Genomic DNA, 24,368 nt, shown 5'->3' with positions numbered 1-24,368 from the left:
TGGCACAGCAATCTGCCGTCAACAGCAAACAAAAGGAAACACCAGTGAAGTACTTGTCAAAGCAGCAGCAGCAGAACATACCGTCACGCCACTTACTGGAGCCAAATGCTTCCATCTGCCAGGTACAAAGCTCAGAATGTCAGAACTCACCTGGATGCAGTTGATGACCAGCTTGTGCCCTCGAAACACTCTTTGCAGGATGCCGGTCTTTGTATTAAAAGCTCTAGCACAGGCATCACCACTTCCTGTAAACACTGTGACAGAAACAAGGAAGGAGAACTGCTCAGAATATCTCCTTTTATTTGCATCCCACCTTTTTGAGCCAAAGGCAATACAAGCTAACAGATACAAAATGAAGGCAATCATTAATTTCATCCAATAAAATTCATTTCATAAATTCATTTGACAGGGAAACATGAGAGCCTTCTCTATAGTCGCATACAAGTTGTGCCAAAGTGTAGCTCCCTGCCCAAATGACCCATCTGGTGGATTACGGAATTTGAGATTTCAGTACTTTGGAAAGTACTTTCAGTTGTCTATGATTGTAGCCTTCAGGGCAGAGCAGAATATAAGTTTCAATTAAAATAAGTTTCAATTACAATTAAGCAAGTTATATTATTTTATCTTTTCATTCCCATAGAAGTCCTGTGAGGTAGGCAAGGATAGGCACTTTCCCATACTTTCCCAGAAAAGTTCATAAGTGTTGGGATTGCTCCACAGAAATTCAGGCTATTCTGACGATCAGCCAAAATCGGGCTAGGGGAGCCTAGCCCAATTTCGGCTGACCGTGTTAGCCACTAGGCTCGCAGGCGGTTAACCCACCTAAGTACCCCTCCCCTAAAACTGCGTTTGCGGAGCGAGTGCTCCACAAACCCATTTTTAAAAATCGTGAGTAGCCATGTCGTGGCTCCATGCCATGGCTATTCACGAGGAGACCCCCGGAGGGGAGGCAAAAAGCTGCCTCCTGGCTCCAGGGGTCTCGCCAGCATGCCCTGCGTGCTTGCGCAGGGCATGCCGGAACCTCCAGGGGCCAACTGGCCCCCGCTCCCCCCAGCCCCCGCCGGCTCCGTCACAGAGCCGGCAATCGTGTGGGTAGCCGATCCGGCCGCCCAGGGCTCCCACCTTGCTTGTGTGCGGGAAGAGCGGGCTTAACCCGCTCTCCCCACTTTGCTGCACAAACCGGGTCTCACTGATTGTGAGACCCGGCTCATTATCTCAGTTATTTGTATGGGGCATGCTTCTTTAATTCGAATGTGCCTGTGTACTGGCTTGAGGGGTGTGTTGTCTGCTCTTCAATGCTGACTTAAATTCAAACTGAGAGGTTCTTCCTTTCTCTGCATGAGAGACTGTTGGCCTGTTTATTGCTTTTTTAGCCTATGTTTAGTAAGTAATAGATATCGAACTCATGTTTCTCTGTTAAAGTTGGCTTCCTGTTGAATTACTTATAAAGGATAAGTAATTTCTCTGCAATAGTAAGGAGGGGAAGCTGGAGCATCCAAGCCCAACTTTCACCACTCACCTTTTCAACTTGTTAAATTTACAGTGTTCACTCAATACCAAAACTGCAAACATACACAAGCAACATAAACTTTATAATTTATTACATATGTTATAATTTAAGTCCAAGACAAAAATCTTATATATCCATGTAATTCTCTTTCCTATCAGTTGGGCAGGCAGAGCAAATATACCACGGAATGTTACATGAAGAATGAATCACAACTTAGCAAACAGGACAAAATTTCCTCTTCCTACCACAAGTTTAATTGTTTGAATAACAGAGCAAATCATTTTTAATCTTACTGCCTTATAAAAAGGGCATTTCCATATGGAACAGATTAGATACTCCTTTTTCATTCTGCACATGGGCTTCTTCTATTTTGAAATGATCCTTTGTTCCAGTGATCCAAAATGATTACAGGTTTTTAAGGCAAGCATAACCAAGCAATCATTGCCCTTCAAATCCAAAACAATTTTAAAACAATATTCTAAACTGGGAAGGAAACACAACTTCTAAATAATTTAAAACAGTGCTGTACATGTCTGATTTACAGCTGCCATGTTTTCTGCATATTGATATGAATAAATCTTTAATTTATTTATCTCTTCTGTCTGGGCGTGGATACTGAGTCACCCTTTAATAATCTCTCCAAGGTCATTCATTCACAGTTGAATATAATCACTCAACATTTCTGACTGGATTTTTATTAGTAATGAACTAATTTACCAAGCAGATGACCAAATATATATGTTTTAATTTTAAATTTATTTTTAAAACTTCTCAGTTGTGCTTTGTTACTGTTATGTGTTGTGTTGGCTATCACCTCTGGAGCCCTAAACCAGGGGTTCCCAAAGCTGGGTCCCAGATGTTTTTGGACCAGAACTCATACTACTCTCAATCACGGTGGCCTAAACACAGGGGCGTAGCCACTATTTGGCGACCAGGTTCAAATATCCTGGGCTGCCACCCCTCGGGGCCGTGCCTTGTGGCCCTGACACACACACATCACACACCCATGTCTGATGTCAGACGTGGGGGAGGGCTGATTTAACTCCTGAATGGGACCACGCAGCAGCCCCATCCTGGACTTAAATGGCCAGCACTGCATTCACAGCGCAGTTAGGAGCAGCTCACCCTGCCTTAAGGAAGGGAGAGCTGCTCTTGGCCATGCTATGAATGCAGCTCTGCCCTGGATCTAACTCCCGAACAGGGCCGCGCAGCTGACCCCTGCATATGATGTCAGATGTAGGGGGCGGCAGCAGCTGGACACAGGCCAGCACTGGCTTGGCTCCGCTACTGCCTAAACAGTTTGGAAAGGAAAAAAGGAAAGGTTGTGTCGTCAAGTCCTGGCAATCACAGAGCCATGTCGTTTTCTTTGGTAGAATACAGGAGGAGTTTACCATTGCCATCTCCTGTACAGTGTGAGATGATGCCTTTCAGCACCTCCCTATACCGTTGCTGCCGGATATAGGAGTTCCCCATATTCTGGGAAACACACCAGCAGGGATTCCAACCAACAGCCTCCTGCTCTCTAGGCAGGTTGCTTCCCTGCTGCACCAAAGGATCCTGCCCTGGATCTAACTCCCAAACGGGGCCACGGGGCCCCGCGTGGCCCCTTCTCCCAAAGGATCCTGTCCACTGAGATTAGCAGGAGAGATAAAATATTATTATGTCCTGCCATCATCAAAAGGGCCTTCACTGCAGTGGTGGTGCCAGAGCCCCTACCCCAAGAGTCTATCTGACCTCCTCCTCCCCAATGTCATTCCGCTGTCTTGGGGAAAAATCTTATTCTGGCAGGCATGTGATTTGGTTGGAGATGGATGGTCACTGGGGATTGCTTTCTGTCTGTTTTTCATGTGATTACTTTTTAAAGGGCTGGTTCTCACAATCGAAGTGACGCTGAAGGTCGGGAGGAGGAAGGAGAAAGAGTGCCCACTCCCATTACTTAATTGTCTGGGCAGTGAAAAATGTAGGGCGGAGTACTGGGAAGTGAACGTGTGTGAGGAGTCAACTACAGTTGGTTGGTGTGGGCAGCCAATCTCCTCCACCCTAGATAAAATCTAACATCACTGGTATTGGTTGACCAACTATGATTGCACTTCCTGGTTCTCCACCCAACATTTTCACCACCCAATCAAATATCAGGAGCACACACACCTCCTCTGCCTAACTTTCAGCAGCACGTTGATTGTGCGAACCAGCCCTAACTGGTCATAAAATTGTTAGCGACTTTGGGTGCTGATGCAAAAAGATGATCATATTAAGTAAATGAACAACACTGATTTATTTGCCTAGAACTATGCTATCCTTCTCAACTGCCTGCGTGGGTTGGGTAACGGGGGCACTGTTTAATTTTTAATTTAGAATGTAATTTTTAATGTTGCCTGTTTGCATCTTGTTGTGAGTCTCCGGAGTCTTCGGAGTGGGCTGTATATTAAATGTCTCAAACAAACAAACAAACAAACAAACAAACAAACAAACAAACAAACAAACTATTGACATATACATGCTTGGAAGCGTATACTGGGGGAAAGGTTAACAGTTGCAGGGAGGGGTGATTTGGAGTGGGATGATTTGGGCAGGGAAAGGGCTAAGCATACACACGCTGCTACTTCTGCCACTTCTCCAGATCCCAGAGCATGGTCTAAGGTAGGCCTGCTCAACTCCAGCTGTTTTTGAACGACAACTCCCATAATCCCCAACCACAGTGGCCAATAGCTGGGGATTATGGGAATTGTAAGACAGCATCTGCAGGAAGACCAATGCTGAGCAGCCCTGGTCTAAGGGCATATAGGGCAGCCATCTTGGTGTGGTCAGTGCCTGTATGAGAGACCCATGTATGCCACCTTTGAAACTGGTGCTAGCTCTGCATGCAAAGCATGCATCTGCTTTGCATGCAGAAGGCCCCACCAGGGTCAGAACTAGGGTTTTCTGGGGAGGAAAGCTGGTCTTGTGCTAGCGAGCATGAATTGTCCCCTTTGCTAAGCAGGCTCTACCTTGGTTTGCATTTGGATGGGTGACTATGTGTGATTGCTGTAAGATATTCCCCTTAGGAGATGGGACCAATCTGGGAAGAGCATCTTCATGCTTGCATGTAGAAGTTCCCAGGTTCACTCCCTGGCATCTCCAGGTAGAGCTCGGAGAGACTCCTGCCAGTCAGTGTAGACCAGGGGTGAACAACTAAAATGTCCTGGTGGACCAGAACCAACCATGACATGGCGTGCAGGGGTCGAGGTCTGTTTTCAGTACATTAATGATTACACTAAAATTAATTATTTAAAAATTAATGAAAGTGAGTGGATAGAGAATTGGAATCAGGGGGAAAGCAAAGGGAAGGAAGGACAAGGGATGGTTTTAGTGGGCTCTGGCCCAGGGTGGGACTAGCAAGGCACATGAGGAACATGTGATCTCAAGTGGACAAATGCACTGAGCTGCTGCTACTTGTCACAGAACAGGCCAAAAGCTTTTCATAGCTCCTGCTGTTGCTGCATGACTTTCCTTCTTGTTGGCTAGCAAAAAGTCCCCATGGACCAGTTCCAGGCCCCAGGCCTTATGCTGTGCAGGCCTAGTGTAGACCATACTGAGACAGATGGATCAATAGTCTGAAAGTATGAGTCAGCTTCCTATGTTCACATAACATCACAACAACAACAAATATTTATATACTGTTTCTCAACAAAAGTTTCCAAAGCAGTTTACATGGAAAAATAATAAATAAATGACTGCCTCTCCCCAAAGGGCTCACAATCTAAAAGGAAACATAAGATAGACACCAGCAACAGTGACCGGAGGTACGGTGCTGGGGGTGGATAAATAAATAAAGAGAATCACCACGTTAAAAGGTGCCTCTTTGCCCAGTTAGCAGGGCGCACCCATGTACAGCGCATTGCAGTAGTCCAATCTGGATGTTACCAAAGCATGAATTACACTCATTTTTTATTTTTTGTATTACAGACTAAAAACATATGTAAAACATTTGTTCCTACCTAGTCAATCTTTCGATGGCTGTACATGAAGAAGCCCATTGCAGAAGAGGTCTAGAGATGGTAGCCTTAACAGTTCAGGCTATAAAGACTTCTGTCCTTAGTTGCAGAAAACATAGCATCAGTTTTTGGTATTACCCCCAAATACCATCTCTGCACTTTCAACTCCCATATGTCCAGAGCAGGAGGGAGGGAGGGAAGCTGTTGATACAGTTGTTGTTACAGGACAGCAAAACTATAACTGCATCTATTTAGAGTGTAACGTGCATTGTTATGCACACGATATGCCACTGACCCCATGAGTTTGTGTTAGTATCACAGCTTGAAAAGGTTTCAAACTGAGTCTGTGAAAAAAGGAATACAAAATAAGCAAGCCCTCTGGGAATGTTTATGCTTTTATGTCCAATTACTAAGTTGTTGCCTCCCCACCCCCGTCCCCTTCAGAAAGCAGGAAAGCAGCCCAAGTTTTGCCAAATGCCAGGCTCATTTTGTATCATCTGGAAGCATTTATCCCTTAAACACAAAGGCCTTGGTTTGCTGCTACAGAAGGGGAGAGAGTGCCTATCTAGATGGACAACTTCCTGTTCTGCCTTCAACCAAGGGCAAGTGCATTCAGATGGCAAGGCAAAAGACCCCGCCCAGAATACCTCTGAAATGCCTGGGACTGCCCGGAAGTACTCCCAACATTCACACTTACAGCAGTGAACAATTTATTGTGGTTTAGATCTGCCTGTTCTGGATGGGGTTACACTTCCCCTGAAAGATTTGGTACGTAGCATGGGAATACTTCTGGACCCAAATCTCTCCCTGATATCTCAGGTTGAGGCAGGGGCCAGGAGAGCTTTCTATCAGCTTTCAGTGGATACGCCAGCTACTTCCATTTCTCAAGACAAACAACCTCAAAACAGTGGTGCATATGCTGGCAACATCCAGACTTGACAACGGCAATGCTCTCTATGTTGGGCTGCCTTTGTATGTAGTTCGGAAACTGCAACTGGTGCAGAATGCAGCAGCCAGGTTGGTCTCCAGAGTCATCCGTAGGAGACCACATTACTCCTATTTAAAAAGAATTGCATTGGCTGCCAATTAGTTTCCGGGCAAAATACAAAGTGCTGGTTATTACCTATAAAGTCCTAAATGGCTTGGGACCAGGGTATTGAAGAGAGCACCTTTTTCTTCATCCACTCTGCTGCCTATTAAGATAATCAGGAAGGTCTAGATACGGTTGCCACTGTCTTGCTTGATGGCAACCCAAAACCAGGTCTTCTCTAGGGTTGCCCCAAGACTCTGGAACACACTCCCAAATGAAATCAGAATCTACCTGCTTGTTTTTAAACAATTCCTGAAAACACACTTGTTTTATTAGGTTTTTAGTATATGATGTTTTAAAGTGTTATTTATGGTAATTTTAATCTGTTTTATATGATTTTTATGTTTTAGTTTCTATTTGTTTAAATTGTAAAAAACTCCTTGAGATTTTATGTAGGGTGGTATATAATTGTGGCAAACAAACAAACAATTTGCAGTTAGGGTGTAGAACATGTTAATATATCTCAACATGTTCTGTTAACAACGCAGAGTCTTGCCAACAGGGGAGGAGCTCAGACTGGCATTTTAATTCTGATTAATTAAGTAACTGGCTTTAAAAAAAAATTGAAGATATACCAAGGAAACAATCAGCCAGGAATGTTCCATGGCAATGAAGGAGTCAATTCCTAAGTCAATCACCCTACTCTTCAGACAACAGGAACATGGGGATAAAGGCCAGAAAGAGTCTCTGCCACCAAAAAAGCCCATTACCTGCCCTCCGGCTAGCAGGGATGCTATCCCTGAAGGTGCAGAATCCCCTCTCTGCATTACGTAGGTCCACTACAGGGAGCTGATTTCCAGTTGGGGGTGGCAGGTCCATTACCAATAGCAGGAGGGGAGATTTCTTTATCTACCCCAGCTGCAGCAGAACTGCACAGGTAAGGGATCACTGCTAATTAAGATTGACTGGAGACATGGAATTAAACTTCCAAATAAAGTAGTTTATTTAGGAAATCCATCAGGGAGATAGATTGAGACCTACAAACCCTATTGTTGGCTACATACAGGAAGACGTTAAGGGAGCATGCTCTGAAGGGTCTTCAGAAGCTTCTGAGAGAGAGCTTGTTACAGAAACAAGCAAAGAAGGGAGCTACCCTAGATCAGATGCAGAAGGCCTGCAAATATTTCATTGTACGAGCCTGTCTCTGTTTGTTACAGGTAATGAAGAGAGTGGACCGGGTCTCACGATCAGTGAGACCTGGTTTTTATGGGTGAGTGGGAAGAGCGGGCTAAGCCTGCTCTCCCCGCTCACGAGCGAGCAGGGAGCCCTGGGCAGCCGGATCGGCTGCCCACACGATGTCCGGCTCCGTGACGGAGCCAGCAGGGGGTGGGGGGAGCAGGGGCTGTGTGGCCCCCGCAAGACCCAGTATGCCCTGCGCAACTGCGCAGGGCATACTGAGGAGACTCCCGAGCCAGGAGGCAGCTTTTCGCCTCCCGGCTGGGGGTCTACTTGTTAGTAGGCGTGCCGTGAAGGCGCACCACGGCTACTCACGATTGCAAAAAGCAGGTTTGTAGGAGCGCTCGCTCCGCAAACCTGCTTTTTAGCAGGAGTTCTCGAGCGGGTTACCTGCTCAAGAACCACCGGGCTCAGCTGCGAGCCCGGTGGTTCTTACGGTCACCAAAAATCTGCTAGCCCAATTTTTGCTGATCATGAGAAGCGCCCCAGTGTCTCTCTCAGGAATGGGGCAGGTTGTCTTGTGTTGGGAAGTATTTTAAATCTGGGAGTAAGTTGGGCTTAATTTCGAAGCTTAACCTTGAGTGAAGTATAGTATTGCAAAATTCTGTAGCTGTTATGTATATTTAGTTATTTATTTGATTTATATACCACCCTTCCAAAATGGCTCAGGGTGGTTTACAACAGAATAAAAACAATTAAAACCAGTTAACAATTAAAATCAAAACTGTAAAAACAGAATCAAACCAGTTAAACATTCAAACAGTTAAAAATGTATATATAACTATATTGAAGTATATGTTTGAAAAGGGAAGCTTCTGCAAGCTTGTTACAGAGACAAGCAAAGAAGGCAGCTACCCCAGATCAGATACAGAAGGAGGCCTGCAAATATTTCATTTTATGTGCCTGTCTCTATTTGTTACAGGGGCTGTAATTACGTGCTATCTTGACTACCCTTCAAGCAAGTTGCATTCACCACATGATCTTGGCCAAGGGCAAGGGGACTCTTTCTATGGTTCCCACCCGCCCACCTCCAAACCATCAACAGTAAAGGATCCAGCAGTCCAGAAATATGCCACAGACTAGCACTTGGTAAGAAGGCCTTGGAAAGGATATTTAGATGCCATGACGTGTCTATGCCTACAAAGATTAGAATTGTTCGGACAATGGTTTTCCCCATGACATTCTATGTATGCAAAAGCTGGACTTTGAAGAAGCAAGATAAAAAAAGTATTGACACTTTTGAACTTTGGTGCTGGAGAAGATTTTTGAGGATGCCATGGAAAACAAACCAATGGATCACAGAACAAATCAATCACTCAAGGCACAAAATGCCCAGGCTCAAACTATCATACTTCAGATGCATTATGCGAAAACCCAGCTCCCTTGAGAAGTCCATAATGTTGGGAAAAGTTGAAGGAAAGCGCAGAAGAGGATGACCAACAGCAAGATGGATGGACTTGATACACAAAGCAATGGAAATAACCCAAACTGCTATACCTCTCCCACGTGTACTTGCTCATCTTGTCGGGGCCATGCTTGATTTGAACTGGGCCCAAGCTCCCTAGGGCAAAATACTCCTTTTTTTTTCATTTCTCTACTATGAGTTCAATATGATTCTATAAAAGAATTATTATTTAAAAGCATGATTTTCATATATAGTTTCTGTCTAAGCCTAATCATAACAGCAATTTGTTCATTATATTTATTCCTCATATTTTTGTTCCCTATTTGGCATGCTATGACTGCATATAGACAAGGTTGTTTCTGTGAAGCAATGGTAGCAGCCTCCCTCATGCCAGCACCAGGACAATACTGCCAAGCCACAATTAGTAGCTTCATAGTTGTACAGACTTAATGAAAGAAGAGGGAAGTGGGGCAAGCCGTGCTGCAGGAAAAAAGTCTGCTTGTTCCATGTTAATTACTCATCATAGTATCTTCCCCAAGTCCTATAGAAGTCAATGGAATAGTGAAATGTACTATACCTGATTACAACAGCTTCCAGTCCAATTTCATTTAAAAATATCCTGCCCCCTCAGCACCCCGCACAAAAAACAATCCATATTCTTGAATGACAGAGAATATTTAAGAAGATATGGCCTTTTGTATGTGGATTTATGTCTAAAATATTTTTAACACACTCCCAAAACTACTCTCGGTACAGAGATGGAGGAATGGGAAAGGAAAAGTGTGTTACTTTGCGTAAGTATTATCCAATAGGTACCCATCATAGTCATACCAACATCCACATAGAACTAGTATTGTTAGTTGTGCTTCTTGAAGCTAGTTTTGGCTTTTCTACAATATACCACGAAGCCAATACCTAGAAAACCATACTGGGACACAAAAAATGAACTTTTAAAATGATAACCACCACCAAGTTTCTGAAAACTGTCACCTGTTTGCAATCTACATACTCAACAAGATATTTAATCTGTCCTCATTAGCCATCTTTCTGGTCCTTCACCACTGAATTCACTTTCAATAATCCCTTTGAGGATTAAATAGTATGTTTTTCTTCTTCTTCAGGCCTTCAGGGCTCTTCTAGAGAACAGCTAACTCCAGGGGCGTATCTAGGGGCAGGGCAGGCAGGGCAGTGCCCCGGGAGCCACTTGAAGGGGGCGCCATTTTGTAAAATTAATTTAAAAAAAAAAAATGGCTGCCAAAAACAAAATGGCCACTGTGCATGCTCAAATGGCCTCTGTGAGGCTCTAGGTCATGCCAGGCTTTGCAGAGGCCATTTGAGCATGCGCGGTGGCCATTTTGTTTCCAGTGGCCTTTAAAAAAAAAAGATTATTTTTAAAAATGGCCACTGCACATGCTCAAATGGTCCCTGCGAGGCCCTAGAGGCCAGCGGGGTGAGGGGGAATCTTTGCAAAAACCCCAGCCTTTAGGAAGCCCCCCAAAGGGGCTACGGGTAAAAATAATAATAATAAAAATATAAGACACTGTACACATATTCAGATTGGCACTATGTACAGAGAATCAGGGCTTGTGAATACTGAGCTGACGCTTAAGAGCTAGGATTGTATTCATTTGCTCTTACTTTGCTTCTTGTGATAAGCGAGTTAAATGTGATGTCTTGCTAATATGGCTATTAATGGTGAGTTTGTCTTTGAATCAGTGTGAAACCCTTAATATTAAGGCCCACTGGGAGTTTCTTGCTCTCTTTCTCTCATTTTAACTGTCTTTCTGAAAGACTAGAATATATTCCAAGCAGTGACACAGTTTACTCTGCATATCCTTTAATTATTTACAGAGTATCTGGGAAAAGTCAAATTCTCCATTGATCTTTAAAACTTATGTAATGGTGATGCTACAATGCATAGTAGAGAATTAGACAGGCACTTCTGTTTAGTTTTCCAAGTACATCTCCACATAGTATTTGGGTATTTCATGAGCCCCTACATACTGAAATTTGTAGTTTTCCAGCATTTTTTGGTCTGCTAAGTCCACTGCTAAATAGTTTTTGAAATATTAAAAGATTAACGAGCTTGACTTGTATTTTTCAGCTGATATGATGGTAAAGTTATCTGAAAGATGGGTGTCAGATGCTTGGACAAGGAGCGCAATTTCAGTGTTTGCCCTAAGCGCTATTTTCCCTAGATATGCCTCTGGCTAACTCAAAACCACAGAGAATCCATTTAGAGATGGGCAGTTGTTACTAATTTGGTGCCAGGATGCAAGGACAATGGAGACAAGGAGTGTGACCATACTGGGGCCTGGGAGCCTCCCCCCAAATTCCCACCGCACTACGTCACCAGTGACTCTCTAATCTCCCCAAGCCACATGGTGATTCCAGCGAGAACACAAGGGTCCTTTAAAGGAGGCCTGTTCTTACTGGCATCGTGCCAGCTCAGGCAGTGTCATCAGGCTGCGCTGAAGGCTGCAGTGAAGGCAGCTAGTCAGGTGGCAGTGAAAGGTGCAAGTTCGGTGGCTAGTAGCAAAGAGGGAAAGAGAGAGCGAGCGAGGTGGGGGTCCACCACTGCCACCCCCCTATCCTCAACTCTTGTCTCAGGGCCGTCTCCAGCTTCCCAAAGCTCCTGAATTTGATGCACAAGAGGCAGACCATCCTCCCTCATTGCAGTGCTTCTGCTATGAAGATTTTTTTTAAAATTCAATTCTGAATTTCTACTGCAATCAACCAGGACTGAGATTAAAACAGGGATTGCTAGCTGTTGGCTCATGCACCAGCTGGTGGTTTCAGATGCATTTTACCCCTGGGAAGGGGCAAAGAGGCACCTTTGACAGTGATGGCTCTCTTATATTTACCAAGGCGACAGCAACGGTCCCTATTCATTCCAACAGTTTTTCTGTGGCTGGTATTTCCTTTGTGTAATTTTTTAAAGCTGTTGAGCCCCTTAAGGATAGGGAACTGTTTTCTCATTTCTTTTGCTATGTAAACTGCTTTGTAAACTTTTCTGTTGAAAAGTAGTATATAAATATTATCATCATCATCGTCATCATCATCATCAGGTCCTTAACAACCTTTTCAAATTTGAATCAAGGTATGATACAGGGAAAGCAGAATGTTTCTAAGCTGTAAGACAATGGCATATTCCACATGTGTGGAGGTGGGCTGTGCCACCCATCCCCCACTTACTAGCCCCACACTTGGCCTCAGGGGACACAGTCCTGGTCTGGCAACTGCAACCTGGCACCCAGCACCATCAGCCACGTCAGGCAGGTTGGCATCCCATACTCGACGAAAATGCAAGAGGGAAGCTCCTCATTATTCCCCTGCTGCTGATGGGGCCACTGAGTCTCTGGCAGAATGAGGATATAAAAAGGTGCCTGAAGAAATAGTTGGCCCCCACAGCTGAGGCTACTGGCGGTGTGGCTAGTGCTACTGTCTATCACCAGCCACCCTCCGTCCCTCCCAGTCCTGGCTAGGGATGTGAAGGCAATCAGCACCCTTCGAGCCGATGGTGGGGGGGGATAGCTTTAAGGACGGGGGAGGGTGCACTCCTCCCCTCCGCCGGCTAAACTTCCCCCTTGCCACACTTCCCCCTCCGGCGCTCTGTGTAAAAATAGTCCAGCGGGGTGGCAGCATACCTCCTTGCAGCCTCGTTGATCTCCCAGGTGGAAGTGACCAGCAATAACCAGTATGTGTACGCACTTCATGGGTGGCCACATACACATTGCATGCACACCGTGCATCGGGCACTTCCAGGCACTTCCGGTGAGGGGATCATCGGAGTGGCAAGGAGGTACACTGCCACCCCGCTGGACTATTTATACACAGAGCACTGGAGGGGAAAGCACAGCGGTGTGTGTGTGTGGGGGGGGGGGTATGCACACCCTGGCCTTTTCCCCCAGGAGTGAATGTGAGTGTCACCACTGCTGACACATCTTTCCTTCCAGCCAAGCCATGTTACCATTCAGCCAGACCACTAAGAGTGGGCAGAAACCTTGCAGACACCCTATGCAAATACACACTTGCACACACTTTAATATTACATTTTTCTTTTGGAAGAGAGGCAATGCCCCAGCTATGACTGCGTTACGTGCTGTATAACTGTGAAGCTAACAAGTCCCAGCTTGATTATGAAGCCTGAACACTCCATGAGGTTGTTCTCACAAGCAGCCTAGCCTGGGCTAGGCTGCTTGTGTGAACTGCCAGGACCCATACAAATCCTGGCGCTCCTGCCCAGCCCAATCCCCTTAACCTGGCTGCCGGGTTTGTGTGTCTCCTTGGCTCCACAGGGCACCCGTCTGAGGGGGGAGTCCTGCAAGGCACTGCATTAATTGTGTGCTGCCTTGTGGGAAAGGCAGAGCCTGGGAAAACGAGTACTAGCCTCTGTTGCTCTGCAGTGTGGATAGTTATCCGCACTGCTCCCAGCAGCGCAGGTTGTGTGATTGTGTGGCTTGTGCACCAGAAGGCTACAAAGGGAGCGTCTGGGGAAAGGGAGGTTGGACAATGCCTCCCCCCAGCCCCAGTTCGCCTAGTCATGTGAATGGGCTCCATGTCACAAAAGACATTTCTAAGCCCTGGTCTGCTGAAAGGAGAATACAGGAGGTAGTAATTTAAACATCTGTCAATAGCAGAGGATACAGAATGAGGACGGATACTGGGGAATCCGTTTGAACTTACATATCCCGGCATGGTATTTCAAAGTGCTGATGGTGTGCTTGTGGGCTTTGTATGTTCGGACTCGCTCCCCAGTGTCAGCCAGCCAGCATTTCACCGTCCGGTCTGCGCTCCCTGAATACAAGCACCGGTTCACAAGCTAAGAGGGAAAGGAGAAGAAAGAACACTTGCATAAAGGAGAAGCAGAAGCCACTGTCGTATTCAATCCCATCTTTTTACTGGGGAAAATGCATACAAACATTGCAAAATTGAGAGCAGCAGAACGTGCAGAGCTGCAGTGTAGACATCTGATCTTATGTTCTGAACGCAGTCAGGACTCCCAGCGGGCCCTCAAATGGCTTTGAGATGTCAAAGAGGAACAAATGTATGAACACATTCTCTGCTGGCATAATTAGGGGCAGACCCTCTAAAACTACTGAAGTTGTATCCCTGTGTACCAGCGGATCTGTTGGTCATGTTGCACTTATTGGTCCACAGTTGCAACAGATTAGAGCAAGTGTAGTACAGTGGCTAATGGATGCAAGCTGATAGCTGGAACTCCCCACTGCAACAAACTGGCTAGGTAGCCTTAGGCAAGCTCTCTCAGATCCATCCGCAAGGTATTTATTTATGACACTAAACTCTGCCTTTCTGCCTGGAATTCCCAGGGTTCGCAGGCACCCCTCCCATCCAGACACTGACCTGATTCACATCTACTTAGCTTCAGCTAGGCTGCTGTGCCTTCACAGCATGGCCTAGGATCAGCAGGAATGGGGAAAACCAACATACTGTCCCAATAATATTTATTTCAATGCATGTCAAAGTGCTCTGACTACAAATGCCTATCCAGGGGTGTAGCAAGGTTGGAGTGGGCCCCGAGACAAGATTTTAAAATGCGCCCCCCTCACTGAAGCTCAGCTCATGAAGTACAGAAATCTTAAATGAGGTTCAATAGTGGTAACAAAAAACATATATATATATACACACACACACCTATGTGCCACAATAGAACATCATCCTAAATTATTTTTTTAAAGGTTTTGTAAATTGTGGATGATGCAAGTCATTTAATGGTGCTAGAGAAAGACATGCTGTTCTGGTAGCTCTAGGTCTTAACACACCCACATCGATTTCGGAGGACGAATACAACTGAAGGAAGCCTGGGAGGATGCGCGGCTGGGGGAGTCAGTCATGTGACTTGCCTCTGGGGGGCCTCCCAAGGCACTGGGCCCCCAGACAACTGTCTCCCCTTGCCCTATTATAGTTACGCCCCTGTGCCTATCATTATCTGTTGTATTGTTTTTATGCTTGTTTTTAGCTTGATGTTGTTACTGCTTTTTATTGTATGTTTTAATTTTTGTAAACCGCCTTGGGGTTTTCTTTTAACGAAAGGCGGTATAGAAATGTAAAAATAAATAAATAAAATAAAAAATTATATTAAAAGTTTAAATATGCAATTTGCGAGGTCACACACAGACCCTACTATAGTCACCACCTTTAGCCATGCAAATGGATGGGACATTAATGCAGGCTCAGCACTGAATGCATGTGGTGAACAAACAAATACATTTGGTCTTCAAAAGAGAAGGCAGAATCCCTTCCAGATACATTACTTATGTAAATGCACTGATTAGGGACCTTAATTCACGGCTAACCGAGTAAACCTGGATGAGAGAAACAAAGATAGTACAAGCTAAGGAATCAGCAGATCTGTGTTATTTTATTTTAGAACAGAAGGGAACTTGTCCAACCCCTGTTCAGTGCAGGAATCTCCTGAGTATCCCTGACAGATGGCATCCACCTCTGTTTGAAAACCTCCAGTAAAGGTGTGCCCAACACTGCATGAGGCACACACTTTTACAGTCGAACACTTCTTACAGTTAGAAAATTCCTCCTACTGTCTAGCCTGAATCTGCATTCTTGCCATTTCAGCTAATAGGTTCTAGTCCTGCTTTCAGAAGCAAGAGAGAACAAGTCTGCTCCTTTTTCTATGTGATGACAGCCCTTCAAGTATTTGAACGGCTTTCATACTTCTCCATAGTTTTTTCTTCTCCAGGCTAAACACTCGGTGTGTTTAGGTGTGAACTAGTGTTCACCATTCATAATTAATATAAATTTATTTTATTCTTAGATTTATATACTGCCTTTCACTAAAAACAGCCCCAAGGCGAATCAATTTTAAAGTGCACAATCAAATGCAAAACTATACATCCCATTGCTAAAGTCTTGTGTTATCAATTTCTCTTAGCAGTTGTAGTGGCTTTTTTTAAATTTTCCTCTAAAAAAATCCCTACATGGACAACTACATGGACGTTCTCATTCACAAAACCTCAGTTTGCTGCAGGTTTTTCTCCCCACCCCCACCCTCCTGAAGGAAGGCTTCCTTCCAGAGATCCGTTACTTTCAATGAAAAATGTCCCATGCAACCTCCCACAACATTCATTTGGCTAATGGAATGGAAAAAACAACTGCAGCTTAAGGTATCCTATATCGTGAAACTCATACCAAGTATGTTTTAGGAAAGCCTATACAAGATCTTTGCTTCATTTGTGTCAAAATAAAGTGGTCAGTTGCTGTAAAACATGCTTTTAATTTATTTCATTAGAAAAATAGACAAGTCTTTCATTAACAAGGAGTAGAGATTAATTTTCTATTGTTTAGGAAGGGCAGCGAAAAGGGGGGGGGGAATCCTTTTCTCAGTAGTTTCCCCAAAACATACCCAAACCCCAACAATGGCTGGTTTAAACACATGACTAGGAAGACACAATTCACAATTATAATCTGCCTGTGGCTTAAAGAAGCAGCAGTGGTTTTGTTGCTGTGTTTTCCTTGGCTGGCTTTGGAAAAGGCTTTGTTCACTCTGGCTAATTTCCCAACAGTGTGGCTGCTAGAGAAAAGCACAGCAGATTATGGAAAGCAGAGAGCACAATTGGATTCCTACCTTTTAGGGCATGTCTACATGGCAGCCACTAACTGCCTGTTCTCTTGGTTAGGAGCTTACCTGGAAATGTCCCTGAAAAAGGCAGTACTTTTTCTTCTTGGGCATTCTTTGCTGTGCTGCAGGGCTTTTTTTTTTTTTAAATTAAAGGAAAATTCAGAACCAGGTGCGTAGCTATATTTGAACAGATGGGTTCAAAGAACGTGGGCCCCCCAGTTCCTGAGGGCCCCCAAGCTCCACTCCTCCCTATTTTCTTCATTATTTTCCTCACTCCGAGGGGCTGCCAGGGAGAGGGGCTTACAGAGGCTCCCCCTCCCCTAGTTATGCCCCTGTTCAGAACTGCACAATGGCATGAGAGTGTCATTTGCACACATAGCATGAGCCACAACACACACCTGTGCATTTCCTTTGTCTGAGCACATACTGTTGCCTAGAGTCACATTCCATGACATTTAGAAACCTACACAGATTGGGAGAAAACCTTCAGAACTGGGAATCTGACAGCACTACTACAGAAGATTCATTGGTGGAGACTCTGTGCAGAGCAGCAGTGCAGTTTGTGGGAAGCATCTTGGGATGAAATGAGGATGTTTAATCAAGGACTGGGATCTAGAGGAGCCTGGCCCACTCACTTTACTTTTCTTGTTGTTATCAGTCACTTTTAACATCATCTAACATAAAGCGTGCAATGTTTGCGTGACTTGGATTTTTGAAATGCACACATGTTATTTTGGAATTGCATTTTTCTTTTCCTTTTAGAACTGCACATGTTGTATCTGGCTGCACATTTTTTAAAAAGCCCTGCTGTGCTACTGTCATGAAGGTGGTTGTACTACGTGCAGCCCAAAGAGTTTCTTGTTCCTAGTCCCTTCTACTTTGGGGACAGCTGGAGGAAATATAACTGTAGGTCTAAGCAGGTTCACCTTCATATTACACAGTCAAGTGGGCTTTGATGAGCTGGTATTTAGGTTATCTTTATATCACAAAGTGAGGCAGAACTTTCAGAAAGTTGACATGAAATGTTTCAATCATATTGACATACTGCTGCATGACCATCAGTGCCTGCTTTGCACAGGGATCTTTGCAGCGGAGTAGGGGTTTCAGGCTGGATTTCCCATATCCAAGCCCACCACAAGTACACCAAAAATGTGTACTTCTCTCCAAACCATTGTTCTGAAGGGAGCCTTAATTTGGTGGATGACACATGATTTGGTGATTACACAAAACACTTTTGGGCGGGGGGTGGGGTTGTACTGACATGGGCAGAACTGCTGCAAACCACACGGGGAACTGCTTCACACAAACAGCTTCCCATGTGGAACAGTGTTTAGCAATGTTTCATTTTTCATTGGCTATCACAACACAAAGGTTACACGAATCAGACCTTGCTCTGATTCCTCTCTTATCACAATGAATCAGACTAATAGACCATATTGCTTAGTATGGACTACCCTTACTAGATCCGAGTCAGGAGTCGTTTCAAGGATTGAAATAGGAACATAGGAAGCTGTCATATACTGAGTCAGACCATTGGTCTATCTAGCTCAGCATTGTCTACCCAGACTGGCAGAGGCTTCTCCAAGGTTGCAGGCAGGAATCTCTCTCCGCCCTATCGTGGAGAAGCCAGGGAGGGAACTTGGAACCTTCTGAACTTCCCAGAGAGGCTCCATCCTCTGAGGGCAATATCTTACAGTGTGGTCTCCCATTCAAATGCAACCAGGGTAGACCCTGCTTAGCTAAGGGGACAAGTCATGCTTGCTACCACAAGACCACTCTCCTCTGAGACCTTTTTAATCAAGTTGAAGATCAAACCTGGGGGACTTTCAGCATGCAAAACACATGCTTTACCACTGAGCAGTGCCCCACACAAACATAAGGTGAGTAACGGAGCTCTCCAGGAAACCCAGAGCAGGTATACTCTACATATGTTCAAGGCTATCTTCCCACCTCTCTATACAGGCACCGAAATAATCTGGCACATAGCTGCTTATCAGATCTTTCTGCCAACAGTTCACAGGAATGTGCTCCACTCTCATGTCAATGCAGAACACCATTCCACTCCTTTTGCCTTTGGTGCAATAAATTGTTCAAATAATCTTTGTTTTCCTCAGATCGCACCACACTCCTGTGGGCGATCTGGCAATCCATTAGCAAGGCTCTCATTTATACATATGGCATTGGACAATTTAATTACCACTACTTGGACCAGTTCCTTAAGCTCTGAATCACACACTGCCCAGTGGAGCTGGCTTTTGAATATTGCAATGTTGGCCCATTAATCTTCACGGTGTCAAAACCTCTCTCTGCAGCAAGAGGCTTGTTTTGTGAGAAGCAGACAAGCGCCATGACAGCATCCAGAAATCCCAGAACAACCTTAACCACCTTGCAGGAACCTGCGCCATGAGAATTTGCGCCGACAGTGTGTGACAAATGACACAGGGATTTATCTGGGTAGGTAGCTGCTGCTGACTAGTTACTAATCAAATACTGGAGACAGTTCATTAGTATCTCTAACCCGATCATAAAATGATATCACTACATCACAAGTCACCTGTCTTTCCTTACCTACCTCTTCCCTGCCTAGACCTTTCACCTTAGGTTTCCTCTCACAAAAGAACAGCCCTGCTGATTCAGATTGAAGACTTGTCTAGTCCAGCATCCTATTAAACATAGTGGCGCACCTGGTGCCTCTGGGAAGCCCACAGGCACGAGCTCAGGGCATGCCGTCTCCCTTGCTGTTGCTCCCCTACAACTGGTATTAAGAGCCATCTTGCCTCTGAGGCTGGAGCTGGCCTATAGCCACCAGACTAGTAGCCATTGATAGACCTGTCCTCCATGAATTTGTCTAAGCCCCTTGTGGTGGAACACATATAAGAGCTGGTGAGTGAGTGTGTGAGGGTTACCCTAGTAACCAGGCACAGAAGGTTCAGAGGGAGTGGAATATATTTTTTTAAAGGCAGTTGAGACAGAGAAGAGAGAGAGAGTTGGATTGAGTTGCATAGGAGTAGGGGGTGTTTTTGAGCTGGGGGTTGAGAGTTTGGGGGGGTGTTCTGAACAGGAGAGATTGTTCAGGGGGGTTGTGTGGAACCTGAAGGGTGAATGTGTGGAAGCTGGAGAACCAGCAGAGTTCTGCACAGCTCGCGCCTAATAACAGGCAAGAAAGTCTGGAGGAATTCACTAAGTTCACAAGTTTAAGTTTAATTACCTCTGTCCCAGTTATCTCAACTCCCTATATGTTGCATTTCATATGTCCCGATGTCCCTAGTAACATGCATGCCCTGCTTTGCAGAGATCTTTATTCTAATCAGTGAGGCTCTCCACATGAGCAGTATGGAGAACCATACTGGGCTCTGCAGGTAGAGCAGGCTTAGCCCGCTCTCCCCGCAGACAAGCAGTCGCTCATTGCTGGGTAGCCGGATTGGCCACCCAAACGACTACTGGCTCCATGGAGCCAGTAGGGGCTGCAGGGATCGGGGGCCGCCCAGCCCCCAGAAGTCCCTGGATGCCCCACATGAGTGCGCAGGGTATCCTGGGGAGACCCCCAAGACCAGGAGGCTTGTTTTAGCCTCCCGGTGGGGGTCTCCTCGTGAGTCACCATGGCTAGTCACAATCGGAAAAATGAGGTTAGCGGAGTGCTCACTCCACTAACCCTGTTTAAGAGGAGGGCTACTTTGGCAGGCTACTACTACTACTACTACTACTACTACTATTACTACTAATTTGAATATTTATATACCACTCTTCAACAATATTCAACAAAACCCACAAGCCTGGTGGTTCTTACAATGGGGGAAAACCAGGCTGGGCTTCTCTAGCCCGGTCTCCCCTCATCGTGAGAATAGCCTCAGTAAATAATAAACTTATTCTTGTTTTCATTTTATACCTCAAGTTTTGTTTCATTTTATATCCTGAACAAATACGCCTATCCTGCACTCACAAGGCTACGCAGCCAAAGGTGTTGAGTACCAAGAGCAGGGTAACAAGAATTTATACGGTGGCTGCGAGGGAAAGTAAAAGCTGAATGTATTCCCAGAACCTGGAGACTAAATTGTCATAGAACAACAGACACAAATCCCCTCTCTACAATTGAGAGGGGCATCAGGGTGGGAGCCTGACAGAATGGTGTCAATTGGTCAGTGGGATCAGAATTCAATAGGATTAGTCAGGATATTTAATGAGTCAATGGTGAACAAGTGAAATCGTGAGGTAAAAGTTGTTTGATAGAAGTAAAACATCAGCTGGAAAGTAAGATAACAATATAAACACTTTTGTGAGGAGAAGAGTTGTAGATATGGCTACTAGATCTATATCTATGAACAAAACAGCTCCGATTAAGGAATGTGAAGAGCTAGGTTTGGAGTATGGTGGTGCAAGTGTGGAAGAGTTGAAAGTGCTCTTAATAACTTATGCCACAAGTCAAGAAAAGGCTGTGGTGGAACCAAGTATACTCAGATCACCAAGTGATAAACACTTGGAAGTTTTAAAAGAAAAAATGGCTATTGAAGAAAGAAAAATGGCTATGGAACAAGAAAAGCTGAGAGCTGAATTAAGAGATAAGGAAGCTCAGAGGAAGATTGAGGAAGATCTCATGAATTTGAGGAGAAAGATACAATGGCACAGAGACAGTTTGAGGAGAAAAACAGGGATGCTGAGAGAGAACTTGAGGAAAAAGAAGGCTTCAGTCGGAGGAAGCATGGCTTAAGCAGGACAGAGAAGTGGCTCAATTTAAGGCACCTCAGAGTAAAATAATGCCAAAAGATTTTGTCGTGTGTTCTTCAGGGGAAGATCCCTGTATATTTCTCTCAAATTTTGAAAGAGCAGCAGGTGGTTGAGGAAGAGCCCATGAAATATATACCCAGCCATGTCAGGGGAGACCTGGCAGAGATCTGTTAATGGTTTACCTGAGGAAATGGCAGGTTCTTATGAAACCTTTAAACAGGCAGTGTATAAAAGACTCCATATGAGACCAGACTTTTTCAGAAAGAGGTTAAGAACTTTACAACCTAAACCTGGAAAATCCTACATTGAGTTTGCCTCACAATTATGACAGTTCATGAGGAAATGAGTTGAAGAGGCGAAAGCTGATTCAGTTCAGAAGGTTATGGAGCTGGTGGGTTTAGATCAGTCCTATTATCAGTTACCAAGAGAGATCAAAATTAAAGTGAAAGACTTGGCCACAGAAACTGTTATGAAAGCAGCAGAGGTTGCTGATCAGCTGGTTTTAAATAGAGAAGAGTCCCCTTGCCGGACCAAACCTGAGGTAAATAGAAGACCCAATTACCCACCATACACTAAGAAACCAGTGAATAAAAGCAATGAATCTCCTATATAGGAGAAAAAAAATATTCAATAACCATATTATTAAAAACACACACACACACACACACACACACACACACACACAGTGAGGTGCTCTGTTATGGCTGTGGGAAGAGGGGGACATATCAAGGCTGAATGTCACTACAGAAACCAGCCACAAGAGAAGAAACCTGAACCCCGGTATGCAAAATCCCCTGCAGTTAAAGCTGAGGCAGAAGCCGACAAATTTGGATTCCTGCTCACTAATTGTGATGAGATGATAATTTCTTCAGAGAGTCAATATCAGTAGGGCAGCTGCAAATTCTTGCAGTTCTCGATACAGGCGCCACAATTTTGTTGATTCGATCTGATTTAGTAGATAAAAAAAGAATACCTTCCAGACAGATCTGTATTAGTAAAGGGCTTGGGCAGCAAGAAGCTAGTTTCTATGCCCATGACCCAGATGTCAGCAGAATGTCTAACAAGAATTCCCAGATGTTGTTGACTACAACTCCCATAATGCCCAGGCAAAGGCCACTGAAGCTGGGGATGCTGGGAGTTGTAGTGAACAACATCTCAAAATCCCTGTTAGAGGGAACACTGGTCATGGATGATCAATTTGCACCTTTTATACTTGGAAGAGATATCATGGGACCAGAGATTCCGTTATGCTCTCCAAGTCAAAATGATAAACTCAAAAATAAAATGGTTAAGGAGCCAGAGGAACTCTCTACCACTGCAGTTCACTCTGTGAATCAAATTGATGAAATTAAGTATAAAATGGTTACAGAGCCAGAGGAACTCCCTGCCACTGCAATTCAGTTTGTGAATGTTTTAAAAAGAGAAAAGATGACTGAGCAGGAGGAAGATATATTGGAGAGTGAAGAACAAGAACAAAACACCACTCTCAGTGAGATAGAAACCACACGTGCATTAGCCATTCCAGACAGTTGTGACAACATGGAATTTAAAAATGAGATAAAAGCTGATGAAACTTTAAAAAGGATTAAAGAGCTGGCAAGAGTGGAAAATACTTCAGAAGAATTAGAACTCTCAAGAGAAGATTACTACTGGGACAATGAGTTGTTATACAGAAGGTGGTGGCCACAAAACAGGGAGATTAGTTGGAAAGCAGTAAAACAGCTTATCATTCCATTGAAATATAGGCAAGAGATCCTGAGTATTGCACATGATCTGCCCTGTGCTGGTCACTTGGGCATCAAAAAGACCAGACAAATAATTCATGGACATTTATTTTGGCCTGGTGTTTCCCAAGATGTAAAAAATCAGCAATGTCCAGTATGTCAAAAAGTGGGGGAAAGTAAGCAGAAAACTAAAGTACCTTTGAAACCTCTACCTATTATTGGCCAACCCTTTTTAGAGTGGGTGTGGATATAGTTGGACCATTCAAAAAAATGACCAGAAAAGGAGATATTTATTTACTTACTTACTTATTTATTGGTGGTTGTTAACCATACCACAAGGTATCCAGAGGCAGTGGCTCTACCCTGGCGTTGCTATGCATATTTTTTTTAGGTTAGGTTTTTCGCAAGAGATCCTCTCTGACAGAGGCACAAACTTCCTGTCAGATGTCATGCAACAGTTATGAAAGTGTTGTGGAATCTCCCATTTTAAACCTACGGCATATCACTCTCAAACTAACGGGCTGACAGAAAGATTCAATGGAACATTGAAAAAGATGATAAGAACCTACACCCAAGATCATCCTAATGATTGGGATGAGAAGTTGCCATACTTCCTTTTTGCTTACAGGGAAGTACCACATACCTCAAGAGGGTTCTCTCCTTAAACTCATGATTGTCAGGAGAGTTGTGGATCCACTGGTGCTTCTAAAGGAAAGGAAAGTTAGCTGAGCAAAAAACAATCAGTGGTTCAATATGCGCTTAAAATACAAAAGGACATGGCAGAGATGATGAAGTTAGTGGAACAGAGCTTGTCCAATGCACAACAACAACAGAAATTCTGGTATGATAGCAATGCCAGACAAAAAGAATTTCAGACTGGGGAAGAACATAAGAACATAAGAACAGCCCTGCTGGATCAGGCCCAAGGCCCATCTAGTCCAGCATCCTGTTTCGCACAGTGGCCCACCAGATGCCGCTGGAAGCCACAGACAGGAGTTGAGGGCGTGCCCCTCTCCTGCCATTACTCCCCTGCAACTGGTACTCAGAGGCATCCTGCCTTTGAGGCTGGAGGTGGCCCACAGCCCTCCAACTAGTAGCCATTGATAGACCTCTCCTCCATGAAGTCATCCAAACCCCTCTTAAAGCCATCCAGGTTGTTGGCTGTCACCA

At 44.6% G+C, this 24,368-nt stretch overlaps 1 protein-coding gene across 7 annotated transcripts in view; it reads right to left on the bottom strand.

Annotated features, from left to right (window-relative positions):
• Positions 1-24,368, bottom strand: part of WDR86 (WD repeat domain 86) — a 50,753-nt gene that overhangs the window by 9,367 nt on the left and 17,018 nt on the right. For all 7 annotated transcript variants that reach the window (XR_008310409.1, XR_008310408.1, XR_008310407.1 and 4 more), the window contains exons 5-6: positions 13,842-13,977; positions 151-254 (exon numbers count right to left, since the gene is read on the bottom strand). Coding sequence is in view for 4 of the 7 variants with exons in the window: in XM_053265465.1 (XP_053121440.1) it covers positions 151-254; positions 13,842-13,977 (240 nt within the window). In the remaining 3 variants the exon portion in view is untranslated. The remainder of the gene's footprint in view (positions 1-150; positions 255-13,841; positions 13,978-24,368) is intronic.

Source organism: Hemicordylus capensis, chromosome 6 (genome assembly GCF_027244095.1).
Source record: "Hemicordylus capensis ecotype Gifberg chromosome 6, rHemCap1.1.pri, whole genome shotgun sequence".
Taxonomy (NCBI): Eukaryota; Metazoa; Chordata; class Lepidosauria; order Squamata; family Cordylidae; genus Hemicordylus; species Hemicordylus capensis.
Note: the sequence above shows the minus strand (reverse complement) of the source record. Positions and strands in the feature narration are given on the sequence as shown.